The sequence below is a fragment of the Dendropsophus ebraccatus genome, chromosome 14 (assembly GCF_027789765.1).
Source record: "Dendropsophus ebraccatus isolate aDenEbr1 chromosome 14, aDenEbr1.pat, whole genome shotgun sequence".
Taxonomy (NCBI): domain Eukaryota; kingdom Metazoa; phylum Chordata; class Amphibia; order Anura; family Hylidae; genus Dendropsophus; species Dendropsophus ebraccatus.
In genome coordinates this window covers 31,540,771-31,557,366 of record NC_091467.1, presented here as the reverse complement: position 1 = coordinate 31,557,366, position 16,596 = coordinate 31,540,771, and the positions used below count along the sequence as shown (strand labels likewise).

General features: G+C 40.8%; 1 protein-coding gene and 1 long non-coding RNA gene across 5 annotated transcripts in view; one reads left to right on the top strand and one right to left on the bottom strand.

Annotated features, from left to right (window-relative positions):
* The window catches only part of LOC138772215 (uncharacterized), a 116,728-nt gene extending 111,729 nt beyond the window's left edge, over window positions 1-4,999 (bottom strand). Inside the window, exon 1 of the long non-coding RNA XR_011359723.1 lies at window positions 4,924-4,999. This is a non-coding gene — a long non-coding RNA (uncharacterized lncRNA). The remainder of the gene's footprint in view (window positions 1-4,923) is intronic.
* KCNH6 (potassium voltage-gated channel subfamily H member 6) overlaps window positions 1-16,596 on the top strand; it is a 191,026-nt gene that overhangs the window by 40,336 nt on the left and 134,094 nt on the right. For 2 of the 4 annotated variants that reach the window (XM_069952457.1, XM_069952461.1), the window contains exon 2: window positions 11,611-11,841. In XM_069952457.1, the coding sequence (XP_069808558.1) occupies window positions 11,611-11,841 (231 nt within the window). Of the gene's footprint in view, window positions 1-5,049; window positions 5,080-5,134; window positions 5,224-11,610; window positions 11,842-16,596 lie in introns of those variants that run through there. The other 2 variants (XM_069952458.1, XM_069952459.1) reach the window with 2 other exon arrangements.

Here is a 16,596-nt window from a genome sequence, read left to right as displayed (position 1 = left end):
TCAGATACAGTATGTGTTGGTTTTATTTAGACATGTTCTCTTTGCCAAAGTACTTTTCCCCCTGGAAGAACGATGTCTATTAGCGTAAAATGGAAACAAATATAATCGCATTATGATAAAAATAAATAGGTTGGGAGGACAAGCTCTAAGTAGCAATTACAGGGCTCATGTTTCTCCATTAAGGGCTCAGCCCACTATTGGGTATAGATTGCAGGCCTTAGTAAACATCGCTAGATGCTAAAAGTCATTAGTAGCAGTGAAAAGTACAAACTAGTAACGCAACTTGCAGTTCATTCAGCTAAACTCCCTATTACTTAAAAACCGGTGTCACCCAAATGCAGCCGTTCCTGATCAATGCAAGTAAAGATCCAGGGACTAAAAGGTATGGATCCTTACTGGCTTTAGTGGAGGTAGGGGGGGGGGGGAGGATTGGCTCCAGATTGAGGGCTTTGTACAATGGCTACAATTCTTTGAAAGGTAAAGCATACTTACAGCATAAAAAAAAAAAAACTTCATACTTTACGGCTAACATTGTCAGCCATGATAGCTCTTACATGGTTAAAGGGGGCTCTGGCAAAAAAAAATCAACTAGTTGCAGAAAGTTATATGGATTTGTAAGTTACTTTTATTGAAAAATCAGCAGTCTTTCAGTAAAAATATCCCCTCTGTGATGTGCCTCCAATAGAATCAAGCCTGGCTGAGTGCAGGGGATATCATTACACTGGGGGCCCCAGGCTTACCTCCAGGGCTTAGAGTAGCGCTCTGTACATGAAGAAACTGGTGCCAAACGCAAGAACCGGGCGGCGTTTTGAAAAAAGGACCGGACCACTAATATCTCTGCGACAGTGCCAAAAAGGTAGTGGGGGAAACAATCACTTATTTAAAAGATTTATCCAGCAAAAGATCAACTGGTTTCAGAAAAGTATATAGATTTGTAATTTACTACAAATAATAATATATCAAGCCTGCTGCTAATCTGCTACTTATCTGCTGCTGTATGTCCTGCAGGAAGAGCTGTATTCTTTCCAGTCTGACACAGTTCTCTCTGCTGCCACCTCTGTCTGAGACAGGAACTGTCCAGAGCAGCAGCAAACCCTTATGGAAAACCTCTCCTGCTCAGGACAGTTCCTGTCTCGGGCAGGGGTGGCAGCAGAGAGCACTGTGTCAGACAAAAAAAAAAGAAAACATTTCCTGCAGGACATACAGCAGCTGATAAGTATGGAAAGACTTAAGATTTTTAAATAGCAGTAAATTACAAATCTACATAACTTTCTGAAACCAGTTGATTTGAAAGAAAAAGATTTTGGCTGGAGTACCCCTTTGCTTCATTGCCTGACCTGCCCTATGCTTTTTTTGTGTTGAATTATGATGATTTTGAGGACCATGTTTTTTTAAACACTATTTATGACATACCTACACATACACAGTTCTGCAGAAGGCATATCATACATACCTAACACCTCTGCACATACATTATATATGTACACAGCTCTGCTGCACCTACACACACAGCTCTGTTACACACACAGTTGTGCAGCACCAACTATGCAAGACATACACATTGCACTGCACCTGTTTAGTAGCTATTGATTAGTACTGTTCTTCCCAATCCCTCTCAGGCTTGTGATCAAATGTTTTGTGTTTAATTAAAAAAAAAGGTAAAAAAATAAAGCTATTAAGACTTTAAATCTGTTACACGTTTTTTTTTTCTTCCTTTCTTTTACTTTTTAATCAATGCCCCCAATCAGGGCATAGCTAAAGACTGATGGGCCCTGGTGCAGAATTTTAGCTTGCCCCCCCCCCCCCCAATGAAATTAAGGTGACGCCCTTTAATGTGCCACCATGTCTTTATGAACTGTCACTGCCTCCACCTTATGTACTGTACCACTGTCCCCTATACTTAATGGACTGTACTGTGTCATTCTCTAATTATTGTTTACCAATCTTTGACTCTCCAGCTAAAAACCTACAACTCCCATCATGAACTGGCAGCAGGAGATGATGAGGTTGTAGTGCCGCAACCTGGAGACAGAAGACTGCAAAACTACAACTCCCATCATGAGCTGCCGGTAGGACATGATTGAGGTTGTAATGCTGCAATCTGAAGAGACACTGACTGCAAAACTACAACTCCCATCATGAGCTGCCAGTAGGACATGATGGAGATTGTAGTGCTGCAATCTGGAGAGACAGAGACTGCATAAATACAACTCGCATCATGAATTGTCAGCAGGGCATGATGGAGGTTGTAGTTCTAGGGATAACCTGTCCATGTTTCTGCTCTTCTCTGGGGCTCACATCTACACATATACTGTACATACATACACCATATACATACATCGTATACACATATACTGTGCATGCATACATACACCATATACATACTGTGCATGCATACACACACATTCTGTAATGCATACACATATACATACATCATATACACACATACTGTACATGCATACATACACCAAATACATACTGTACATGCATACACATGCATCATATACACACATACTGTACATACTTACACCATATACATACATCGTATACACATATACTGTGCATGCATACACATATACATATCACCTACACACATACTGTACATGCGTACATACACCATATACATACTGTGCATGCATACACATGCATCATATACACACATACTGTAATGCATACACATATACATCATATACACACACTGTACATGCATACACATATACATCATATACACACATACTGTACATGCATACAGTACACCATATATACGATATTCATAAGAAACATACAATACTTCTTTTCTAATGCTCAAATCTTCATTATTAGTAAATTCCTGCAGCACATACACACTTACATTAGTAATAACATCTATGTATATCACCCAGTGCATACAACAAGAACATCTATTCTTCCAAGTTCGGTCTTTGACATCTCAAGCGTTGTTTACACAGGAGAGATGAATGGTTCCATGATACCTGTGCAACGTTTCAAGCCGTGACAAAGAGAGCGTTTGCTCTTGAAACGTTGCACATGTATCATGGAACCTTTCATCTCGCCTCTGTGAACAACGCCTGAGATGTCAGAGACCGAACTTGGAGGAATAGATGTTCTGTGAAGCCGTATCGGACGCACGGGGGGATATACATGGATGTTATTATTAATGAACATTTGTATGTGCTGCAGGAATTTACTAATAATGAAGATTTGAGCATTAGAAAAGAAGTATTGTATGTGTTTCTTTATGGATTGGTATGTGACTGACAGCTGTGGAGCGGCTATAGTGAAACACACCCAACATCCGTATGCAACATAGGATCCTGTTCACACTGTTATACTGTTGGATCCTGTTCACACTGTTGCATATATATCACCCTCACACTTGCTCAGTTGCCCCTAGCAACCAATCAGATTCCACCTTTCATTTTTTTTCAAAGAGTCTGTGAGGAATGAAAGGTGGAAGCTGATTGGTTGCTAGGGGAAACTGAGCCAGTTCCACTTTACACCATGTTTGATAAATCTCCCCTATAATGTACCTACATCATCTACACACATACTGTACATTCATATACATATATAGATACTGTACATGCATACACAAATACATACATCATATACACACATACTGCACATGCATACATACATGCTTTAAACACACATAGTAAATTTACTGAGCACATTATATACAGAAACACACTTTATACACATACACTTCCACAAGTTTACATCCACAGTTCTCATACACAGACAGGCAGGCAGGCAGGCAGACACACACTTACTTATTATTAAGAAACTCCTGGTTGCAAGCAGCCCCTTGCCTCCCTCCTCCATCTTCCTCCTGGTCCTGGCACCGGGTTTTTCCGCCCCTCCCCCTCCTCCAATGCACCGACAGCAGAGGAGAGCAGATAGGGGAGGAAACAGGACCCCAGGCTACTAACTCAGTGCAGTTTTCCCAAATCAACTATCACAGCTGATTCAGGATAACTGCAGAGAGGCAGGAAGTGGTGAGGGAGCCCAGCGGGCCCCCAGTAGCTAGGGGCCCAGTCGCCCATGGCGACCGGTGCGACCCCTATAGCTACACCACTGCCCCCAATTATATCCTAAGCTACTACAGCTCCTTGGATAATTATAGTACACTCCAGGGGGCAATATCACCCACGTTGGGAAACACTAATCTACAGACTTTTTGGAGGGATAAGGAGGGATACCTATGTAAATCTGAGGACTGCCAGTTTGCATATCTTTTCCTATAGATCATTGCCCTGTAGACATCCTAACTACTACATGACCTCCCAAAGAATCAGTTCTTTTCTGTTGAAGACAGGGGATAAAAACATAGGAGCGGACTCTTTACAGTTCAAACTTTTCTTTTTTCAGGGCCAGTTTACACTGAGCAAGATCGTCGGAATCTCCGCCGCGGAATCCCGCTGTGCTCAGTGTGCTGCTGTAAGTAAATCAGAGGGTGCACGTTCTCCATTCACTTACAGTAGCACACGGAAATCTCCGCCCCGGAATTTCGACGATCTTGCTCAGTGTGAACTGGCCCTCACAGTGGCACAATTATTCATAACAGTTTAGTGCTAAATCCTTGAGGCCTACATGCTAAGTGAACCCTCAGCAGGCCCCTCTGACACTACCAAATACTGTAGTTACTCTTCATACAACACTTCTGGCACCAAAACTTCAGCCCTACAAGAAAAGCTGTTTATGTAAGTCCTAAGGCTACATAAACAGCGTAGCTCATGGGGCTACATTGTTTGTGCAACTCTCAGTACAGTCAATGGGGGTCACACAAAATGCGTACCTCCACCGCTTCTGCTGAGTAATCTATGAGTAACGTATTTGTGGTGGTTGCACTGCTCAGCCAGTAGTTGATGTTATTTGTCGTGACGCCAATGCTAGTCAAGCACACAGGTGTGATGTTGGTACCTGTTGGTATATGGCCGGTAGTGTCCCCAAATGGTCAGTAACCTCCCGGGTTTGCTGCGGGTCCCTTGGGCTGTTGTCATGGCAACCTTGAGTGGCAACTGACCCACCCGGGATGTAGGTATCGCCACCCACAGAGAAGGGGAAACATAACTCAAGGTGTGTGGTGGTGTGTGTATAAGTGCAGGTGTAGACAGAGGTAGACAGAGTCCCGAGCGTTTGATAGAAAAATATAACACTAAACTGTATAACTGTATCACTGTAGACATGACAACAGACTTGAGTGCTGACTTAGTGCTTGAAGTAGGTACTCGTACTCACATTTAGACAATGTCTGACCGCCTTCTGCCCCCTGGTATCGTAAGACACATCCCAGGTGGTTAGCACGAGCCCTAGTTGTCGGTTATCTGGGTGTAGCTAGGTGTCAAAACTACTGTTGTCAGAAAGCTATATAGATTTGTAATTTACTTCTATTTAAAAATCTCTTCTTTTGGTACTTATCAGCTGCTGTGTGTTCTGTAGGAAGTGGTGTATTCTTTCCAGTCTGACACAATGCTCTCTTCTAACACCTCTGTCCAAGATAGGAACTGTCCAGAACAGTAGCAAATCCCCATAGAAAATCTCTGCTGCTCTGGATATACTGCAACACTTTAGATTTTTAAATAGAATTAAATAACAAAACGTTATAACTTTCTGACACAGCTGATTTGAAAGGAAAACTTTTCACTGGAGTACCCCTTTACACTTTACTGATCGGCACAAGTCATGCTGCCCTAAGCACGGACAGTTTAATCAGCCTAAAAGGTTCCCTTTAATATTTTATGAGTTCAGCATGAGGGCATATTAAAAAGTTAACAAACAAAAGAAGTCGGGGAAAGTCAGAACTACATTTATCCGAGATACTTCAAGGACAGTAAGACTGAGAAAAAAAAGACTGACTGGGGTGGGGTTATTCTTATAATGCTGAAACTTTAAGACATGAAATATTGTACACTTTCCCTGCCTCCAAACTCAACATAGCAACTTAGGCTGGGTTCACACTACGTTTTTGCAATCCGTCTTTTTTTGCAAAAACGGATGGAAAACGGATGCAATTGTGTGGATTCATTTTCATTTGTTTTTCCATTGACTCCCATTATAGAAAAAAACTGATCAAAAAGCATCCATTGTTTTAAAATACACAAAACATACCTGACCTTATTTTTGTGTACATAAAAAAAAAAAACATGCGTTTTGATCCTTCTTTTATAATGGAAGTCAATGGAAAAATTGGATCAAAACGGATGCACAAAATTGCATCCATTTTTCCATCCATTTTTGTGTGTTTCGGGAAAAAAAAGATTGTAGCACATTATATTATCTCACTACTGGACATATATATTACAGATATACTTGGGCATTAGTACAATCCAGATGAAAGAAAGGTAATTACCCTGTTTGTGTCGCTACCATAACCCCTAGACCAGGGGTAGGGAACCTTGGCTTTCCAGTTGTTGCAAAACTACAAATCCCGAGGTTCCCTACCCCGACCCTAGACAAAAGAGTGCCTCCAATCTCCCACCTGCAACTGAGAAGCATCTCTAGAATGGGTTAATTCCTCGGCTAAGACGATTATTGTTGCCGATCACAAACAATTTGTTGGATCATAAGAATGGTTATGACAATCATTTTCGGACATATTTGAACATGTGAACGTTTACCTGCGCAAGTTTCCTCCCACCAAATTGAAACAGCCAATAAACGTGTGAGGAAGGAAGGGCACATCAGGTAATGTAGTAGCCATGTTCACTACTGGCATTACTGTGATTGGCTGTACCATTAGCGTCTTTACGTACGCTACGTACATGCTATAAAAACGCAACGCTGAGGCAAATTTTCTCAGTCTTTCCTGATTCTTGTGCCGTTCAGTAGGGAGAGTGTAATGAGCAGGGACAGCATCTGAATTTAGTTAGGTAGCAATATTCACAGTGGTAGTTAGTCAGTGTAGGGAGGAGAGCTGACCGAGTAGGGCTTAAAACGTTGTAAAATTGTCAGTGTAGGGAGGGTGACAGAATCTAGCGTTTTAGCACTAAAAGGGTTTATTTCTTAACCCTGTAGTGACCAGGCATCCATCATGGTCCATCCTGTTCATTATCTTCACAATGTATTTGAGTTCTCCGAGGCCAAAAGGGGAGGCTCGCTGGGACATCTTGACGGGTATGACGTGATACATGTATGCACATCATTGTGTATATACGCGCAGTCAAATAAGGCTGGGTTCACACTGCATTTCTGCAATCCGTCTTTTTCATCCGTTTTTTGCAAAAAACAGATCAAAAAAACGGATGCATTTGTGTGCATCTGTTTTTCCATTGACTTCCATTGTAAAAAAAAAACGTAGCTGACACTACTTTTGTGTCCGTTTTGATCCGTTTTTTTTTACAATGGAAGTCGGAAAAACGGATCAAAACGGATGCACACAAATGCATCCATTTTTTTCATCAGTTTTTCATCCGTTTTTTGCAAAAAAGGATGAAAAAAATGGATTGCAAAAACGCAGTGTGAACCCAGCCTTAAAGTTACACTAATGCTACGCACCCTGTACTTGCTCCGCTATTACGTATTTTATGCTTTGCTCCTGATAATCTGTACGCACCGAAACATATGCTTCTACTGTATGTTCGTTATTTGTTCATGAATGTTCGTTGAACATGAACTGAACCGATCATTTTTTTTAATGTTTGTGTTCGGGATCTGAACCAAACATCGGGATGTTCGCTCATCACTACTCTTCCTCTCTGTGAACTCTTACCTCTTGTGACCATCCTAAATGCAGCAGCCAGACTTATCTCTGTCCAGCCACTACACCAGTGCCCCCTCCTGTGCCAGTCACTGCACTGGCTGAACATACAGCACAGATACAATATAAAGTCTTTTTGCCAACCCTCAACCTACCAACCTACCTGTGCCTAAAGGCTGTTTTACATGGCCTGAGCCATGCTGTAAGGGTATATGCACACAGATTAATTGTCGCTAAAAACTCTGTACGGAATCTGCCAAATTACTCTGTGTGCATATACCCTAAGCGAGCGCCGATTGGCTATGCTACCTACTATCTGTCCACTATTTCTTCTAAACATACATTTGGTAGGTTACCATGCAGACTGAAATCTAACATATGTATAATCAGATTACACGCAGAGTTTCTAAACACCGTGGACAAAGGTCCACATAGGAGTTGTAAAAATCAAGGGATTTTATCACTATCATTAAACTGAATTTCAGGCTGCTTAGAAACACAAGTCCCTGCCAAGTGTCCACAGACTTAAAATCAAAGCACACGTTCACACAGTTTTCCGGTCTGTAATTTTTGCCACAAAAAAAACAGAGAATTTCATCCGTGCTTCCATTTGGTCCATATTTAGGCAATTTTTTTTTTTTTTTTAACGTTTGTTCCCCTTTTTTTTGCTATAGCAAATTCTATTACACAATGTGCAAATCATGGCATCAACTTTTTAGGAAGAAGTCAGGCCACAGAAGTGGGGGGGAGGGGAGAGGAAGTCCTTAAAGGGGTTATCCAGTGCTACAAAAACATGCCCACTTTTTTTCAGAGACAACATGACTACAGTTCAGGTGCGGTTTGCAATTAAGTTCCATTCACTTCAATGGAATTGAGCAGCAAAACCCCGCCCAAGCTGGAGACAAGAGTGGGGCTGTCTCTGGAAGAAAGTGACCATGATTTTGTAGCGCAGGATAACTCCTTTAAGCTCCATTCACTTCAATGGAATGAAGGTTAAAAAAAATGAAACTTCTGCAGAAGCATAACGCATTAATTACCTGTCTATCCCAGTTTCGAAACTACCAAAAATCCATTTGTTTGGAGGTTTTTGCTCTGTTTTGTGTTTCTGTTCTTCCTGTTTTGGCATTTCCCAGAATGCAATGCTTTTCCTCATGTGATCATCACAGCCCCAACCCATTACAATCAGTAAAATTAGTGCAGCAGCTGCTTCTGGCCGGTTAGAGATGGTGAATACGTCAGGGGATTGGGTTATCCAGCCAAGCCTCCTGTGACATCACGCCCTGCCCCCTGTCTGCATCATCAGTAAACACACACAATGTGAGACAGAGGCCTGGAAGATTTGTCTCCTAAGGGGGGAGAGCAGTGGGAGCAGGAGACAATGTGAATTGGCACAGGGGCCTTTTTTTCACTTCCTGGATTTCTATCAGCTACCAGTGTGGCAGAACTGTACAGATACAGTAATACATTGTATAGACACATCTATATAACTTTTAATGTACTTTTAATAGAAAACAAGTTTTTCTTATCCGGAGTTCCCCTTTAAGCTCTATTCACTTCAATGGAATAGAGTTACAGAACCCCAGACAAGAGTGGTGCTTTTGCAACGCTGGATAACCCACTGTTATGTTCCCACTATGTCTTATTAGATAAAATAACTGCCATTATTTTACAATGACGGCTGTCAATAATGATCATGACCATTATTTACGTCTGTGACAATCAAACAACGGCCGTATCTTCCCTAAAAAAGACATGTGAACATAGCCACTATAGCTCTTTTGAGCAGTAAACGGCAATTTACAGCTGAGCATGGCCTCGGGGTGCTTTACTCACTATGTTTTGAAGTGTTTGCTGTCCATATTTCTTTTGTACAGGACAGAGACCTAACAAGTGTTCTCTTGCCCTCTGTCTGGCTTTTCATAATATATAAAACAATGTAGTCTGGTACAATGGTCCATAAGAAGGCATCCTGTAATAAAATGTATGCTGCATGATCTATATTTTTAATAACGTGGGGGTCTATGGGGGACAGATGTCTCTATATAATATAGGTATAGAATAGCATGTTTCAGAGATATACCTTAGGAAATACCCCCCAGAACGCAACGTGAAAGCTGCCTAAAGGAAATGACTAGGAAATAGTTGCCACAACAGAACACTGTACTAATATGCAGTTCAATTCATCTCTATTTACAAAGCCCCCTCCTCATTCATGATGTCATGTCTTAATTAGCATGCTGTGCCGGCTTAATTACCATGCTGCGCCTCTGGCATTTATTAATTATTTATACCATAAAGATGAAAGTATCATTGTAGACCTTAAACCACCCTTTCTTCTCTTAGCTAGGATAAAATAAAAGTACCTGGATATACGTTTTTAGGCCAGGTTCACACTACATATAACACGTAACACATATGTTACGGATGATCCTCATTTCTGCTGAATTCGGATGCAGGCATACCCATGTGTGCCCGCATCCAAATTCACCGCTGCACACAATGAAGCATGCGGCCAGAGCCACACGCTCCATTGTGTGAGCTGACAGGTTCTCTGCGGCTGCTATTCAATGAATAGCGGCGGCAGAAAACTGACATGTCAGTTTGTCGTGCGGCTGGATGGAATCACTGCTGAAGCATATACTATGTGTATACGCTCCGGCCAGGATTCCCTCTACTTGCAGCACAATGTAAGTTTAGTATTCATCACGGCCGTTGTTGCCGATTTGCAACAATGGCCGTGATGAATACTAAACTCACATTGTGTAAACATGGCCATAGGCTCTGTTCACACAACGTTTTTTTTTTTTTTTTTTTGGCTGTTTGATGGCCATCATTTTGGGTCCAAATAACGGCCATTATTTTATAATAGCGGCCATTATTTGGCCTCAAAATGATGATTGTCCTAAAAGACGGCCATCAAACAGCCAAAAAATTCTTGTATAGGATTAAAAAAAATGAGAAGTGCAGAGAAAAAGAGTGTGGATTTATGCCTTTATTATGAGTGAGTGGTAGTGTATATAAACTTTGGAGTTATGTATTTACAAGGTTAGATAAAAAATATGGGTCTAATTCTGCCCCCTCAGTTGGCTTTACCGGGGGAAACATCCAGTTTAAAAATTTCCCAGAAGAAATATCAAGATTAATTTGAGATGGCTTTTTTATGTTAAATTGGTTAAAGTTCATAATTAATGTTTCTTTTATTTATTTTTTTATATACCAATAGCTTGACCTCTGTTTTTTAGGTGTTTGCTATTATATAGGTGAAAACGGACAGAAACTGGAAAATTCCAACTTTCCTTAGATAAATGTTACTCGTAGTTTGTTTAACTAAAGTTAAATAAAGTTTAAAATAATAGTTTAGTTTTCTCAAGTACAGATGTGTAGCTATAGGGGGTGCATAGGTATCAGTTGCTCCCATGCCCTGGTGTCTGAGTGAATGGGCATAGTCCTCATTGCCACGTAAGAAGACATGAGTATTCCCATATTGAATCCTCTTTTGATCCATCTAGCCAACACCACTAGTTATAATTGGATCATAATTGGATATCATGCTCAAGCACAGCCAATTTAAAGATATGCAATATAATTTATCAGAAGCATTATAATGTAGAATGGACTTTTTTTTGTCCCTACTCAGTGGCTAGGGTGGATAGGAGGGGATGTTTAGGAAATCTTTACATGTTATGTTAAATTTGGCCATGTATTCATTCATGGTTTTACATAATGGTTTCACAAATTTTACAAAATTACAAAATTTAATAATAAAAAAAAATTATAAAAAAATAAGGCGGCGTGTGAACAAACCTGTTGCAGTGATATAATAGCACACTACTTCTATTTTATAACATAATTCTGCATTAAATTAAAAAATATATATATACTATATTTTCACTTGTTCTCTTTGCCTGCAGGTCGGAAGTTCCTGATAGCCAACGCCCAGATGGACAACTGTGCTATAATCTATTGTAATGACGGTTTCTGTGACATGTTTGGCTACTCCAGGGTGGAGGTCATGCAAAGACCTTGCACTTGTGACTTTCTTACGGGTCCAGAAACCACCCACAGCAGCATTACGCAGCTTACTCAGGCCCTTCTAGGATCCGAAGAGCGAAAGCTAGAGATCTTATACTACAGAAAGGAAGGTAAGGGAAATGTATACCTAAGACACTACAAAAACCATTACCATCATCCTTGGAACAGTAGATGTCAGAAATCAAACCATTGAATGGAAAATAACTAAGTTTTGCCTTGTTGGAGAACGAAAAAAAACATAACACTAATTTCCAATGCTGAAGTGTAACTGTATACAAGTGAAGCCTGCATGAATAGAACGCTGATGATATATTTGGTTTAGTAGAGCAGCAGGGGGTCCGTATGTTTCAGCCATCAAACAGACACTAAAATGCCTATGTATGATGGTCATGAGAGACCTTCCTCATACTAAGGATTTGGGGTCAATATCCCACCTTCTTAATTCTACCACCAGCTATAAAAATTATTATGGTTAAAGAAATTAAAGAGAAAGAAAGATTCTGTAAGTTAAAGGGAACCTGTCACCCCCCGTGCCAGGTTGAAGACAGCCCGACCCCCCGCTAGAGCCCTGGATACTTACCCTATCTCGCCAAGCCCTGCTCCTGCAGACGGAGATATCCTTGTCAGAAGCCCGGTGCACACACTGCAGAGATGAGTCCGATGCCCATAGAGAATGACGGCTCCATTCATTCTCTATGGGCATTGGAGTCACCTATGCATCGTGCGCGCCGGGCTCCTGGCAAGGATATCTCCATCCCGGGACTTGCTCCAGGAGCGGGACTTGGCGAGATAGGGTAAGTATCCAGGGCTCTAGCGGGGGGTCGGCTGGCCTTCAACCTGGCACCGGGGGTGATAGGTTCCCTTTAAGGTTAACTCCCTAGATGCTGCAGTCGCTATTAACCTTGGCGTCTCAGGGTTAACATAGGTTATAATTAACCTTGGTTCTAATCTTGGCCATTGCACACATACTATAAAAGCTGATGAATATATTATTGGTATGACCACATTTTACTGCTCTTTGCATCTATTATTTTTTAATTGTTTAATTGTAGTATGTTTTCTTAAAGGAAGAATTAAGGCTAAACTGATGCATTATGTTCAATTAAACATATTTCAAGCATTTCTGAAAATGTACCACTAGAGAGATATAGACTCACTAATCCCCCATGTGCCTGCTTCGTTTTAATGACCTGCTGCCCTTTTTGATGACCTACTAAGATGTTTAGACATCCTGAAGTTTCCTTAAAGTACTGGCGGTTGGTCTCCACTGTGCATGTAAGCAAGTGGGATAGTGTCTGCACTGTTGAATGGCAACAATATTGCCATAGTTTAGAAGGAAACCAGGAAGTGATCAGATCCATGGGGGAAAAGAACTGTGCAAAGATGAAAGTTGCCTTACCCCAAACAGTATATTGTACTAATGTAAACATATGTGTTTGTTTCATATCTGATTTTACCAATGCCGGTTCATAGGGCAACCCCTTTAATGAATAAAGGGTGACAAAAAAGGTATGTGTCCAAGCTTGAGCTAGACTAAAAATCAGTGTAGGGAAAATATAAGTAAAATCAGTCTGCAGTCTTGGCTGTTTTGCTCATAGAAAACTGTCTACACTGGGTACATTATAGGGCTGGGGAAGATTTGCATGAATTTCCAGGTTGTGAATATGAACAAGTGTTTTTATCCTCCGATAGCAAGTAGAAATATTAAAGAAATAAAACAAAATATTCCAGAAAGTCTTAAGAGCCTCCTGCACTATACAAACTCTATTTCCTTCAGTTTGGGAGCTCTGATATCATATATCGTATAATTGAAACCATAAAGGCAAATAAGCAAAGTACTAATACATTTGGGATGGCAATTTAGCATAAATACATTCACAATAGCAGCAGTTATACTGACATATCTGTGCAGATTTCTGACTGAAAGCTCCCTTCTGACCTTGACTATCTACAGAAAAAAATTAGATTTTTAGCTCTTCAGGGCAGAAAATCTGTAGGGCTTATAAAGTCACAGATTAGCACCATCTAACTTGCTGATATGTCCCTGTAGCCCACAGGGTGCTGAGGATGAAGGTAATTGTCGTGTACATTGTAGTTTAATGAGCTGGTTTGGTGCACTAGGGGCGGAACTACTTAGGATGCATTGAGGGTGGTAGTCCCACCCCTACTGCACCAAACCGCTTCATTACCATATGCATTAAACTACAAAGTATACAAAAACGGCACCAAGGATCAAAGTAGGAAGTTTACCTTCATCCTCAGCATCCCATGTGCTATAAGGACATATCAGCAGGTAAGATGCTTCTAACCTGCTTACAGTTTCCCTTAAAAGGGGTATTCCACTCAAACATAATTTTCCATATGTTGCTGCCCATGGTGAGACTAACAATTCATTCCATACTTGTTATTATCTATTCAGTCTCCTTCTCCCAGTTCTGAGCTGCTGCTTTCTGCTGAAGACACAAAAATCTGGGGGGGGAGCCTTTCTCTGTCTCCCCCTTCTCCACCCTCCCTTCTGAGACGGCTGATGTAAACAAATCCCTGGTAGGCTTTATCTGCAACATTGTAGCTTCTCTGTAATGCTGGGAGGATTAATTACAGTGATAACACAAAATAACCCTCCCAGCATTACAAAGAAGCTACAAAACCTGCCAGCCTTGTTTACATCCGCGGTCCCGGAAGCGAGGGGGGGGGGGGGGATGGTGAGACAGAGAAAAAGTCTTACACACAGATGTTTGTGCCTTCAGCAGAAAGCAGCAGCTCAGAACTGGGGGTAGGAGACTAAATAGATGGTAACAAGTATGAATTGTTGTTCTCACCATGGACAGCAACATATCAAAAGTTTGAGTGGAATACCCCTTTAATGACTTATTTCAGGTCCTGTTAGAACATTCATAGGACTTTCCATTAAAAGCCATCTTGACCAGTAAATGGAGCATTAACCAGTCCTTCCATCGCACACCATTGGGACTCCCACAACGACAAGGACTCTAGCTGGTTTTAGCATCAGGAGGAACTGTAAATGCAGCCCGAGGGAGGCTTCTGTCTGACGGGATCTGGGAATATATTATTACAATGGCAGGACGTCCCACTAGAGCTCTGCTTACTATTTAGGGCACTCAAAGAGAAAGTCACGGTAATTGTTCATGCTATATTAGGAGCTAGAATAAAAGGACAACGAACAAGAAAGAGACGGAAGGATATGAATGTTACATAGCTGGGATAAACTTCATCTCCAGGGAGGTGACAGATCTTCAACCTGTAATATCAGAAAGCAATATACTGCTGCGTAAGGTAACGGCATGAGGAAAGAATGGCGCCTATACTGCGACCTACACTATTTTACTTGAGATTTCATACAATTTATTTTACACATGAATGTTCAACTTAATATACTGCTCTTTCCACATCGAGTTGGTAGATCCCAGTGATCACACAGATATTTAAAGCCTGTAGCCTGTCATGCCAAGGTCGTGCCTGCTCTTAGCACACCTCCCAGGGGACATCTATCCCACAATGCATCTGGAAACATACTATAAGAGGTGGTAATACTTTGTGTGCATTCTGCTACTGCAAGGTGTGAAAAGAGCTGCTGGTCATAGTGGTTATGAAAATTCATACTCATTCTACTGATATCCTGCTGCTATACTATACAGAATTTGCTTTCTGTTACCTAGCCTTGGTTTATCCCTTGTCATTACATTGACTTATAGGGCCACTTAATATGGTGGTTTTGGTGGTTTCCTAACAGGAGCTACCCCTTGGCTGGGTCCTTCCCAGAGGGATATCTGGCTAGTCCTGTGTTTAAGACTCTTCAATGAGGCTCCATGGGCTCCTCTTTTGCATATTTATGTTTCCCAGGGGGCAATGCACCTAGGACTTCACTGCATTGAGCGCTTTCACTAGCAGCCGGCAGTGTTGTCGTTTGGCTGGTCTCCCTGAGTTCAGCAATCTGTTTCTAAATTTACAAAGGGAAATACGACACCTTAATAAATCTAAGAAAAGCAAAACATAGATGGGCACCACCACAATTTACCGAGTGCTTATAATAATATACTATGTCTCAGAGAGAAAAAGCATTTGCACACAAAATTAGCTTTATTGAAAATAGTTCCTAAAAAATACTAAAAGGAGCAGATAGAAGAGAGACAAGCCTCCTACAAGCCATTTTAAAATCAGTTAAAATGTCCAATAACATATCCCTCTTGCGTTTATCCCAGAAACATGAATAGCCAGCCTCAGCTATTGATACAGCCTGCCTACAGAAGGCTATACTAATACAGCACAGATCCAATGGATAAAGGCAGCACATACTTAGTGCATACTGTACTTACTGCACATTGAGTGAATGCTCATTGAAGTTCCCTACTGCAAAAGTGTATAAAAAATAAAAAATATATACATAAAAATCCATCCTAAAATAAATTTTAAAAAATCCAATCCCTAACCCCCCCCTTAAGTTTTTCAAATGAAAGGCGTAACAAACATAAGCACGTTTGTTATGTAAACTACACGGTCAGTGGCATAAATGTAATTAAATGCCAAATGCCAGAATGAATTTTTCAGTCCCATCAAATTCCCCAAAAATTATGTAAAATGTTATCAAAAGGTCTGATTTACCCAAACAAACTACAGATTGTGGAACACAAAATGAGACTCTATGCAGATTCATAGAACAAAAAAATTGTTATAGGGGTCAGAAAAAGGCAATTTATTTATTTTTTAAAAGGTTGACTTAAAAAAAAAAGGAATAAAACATGATTGAAAGTATACAGATATATGATCTGAAAGTTACAGATTCACAAAGTTAAAAGGTATAAAAACATCCCCACCCCCCCACCCCCCCAGTTTTCATTTAGTCCAGC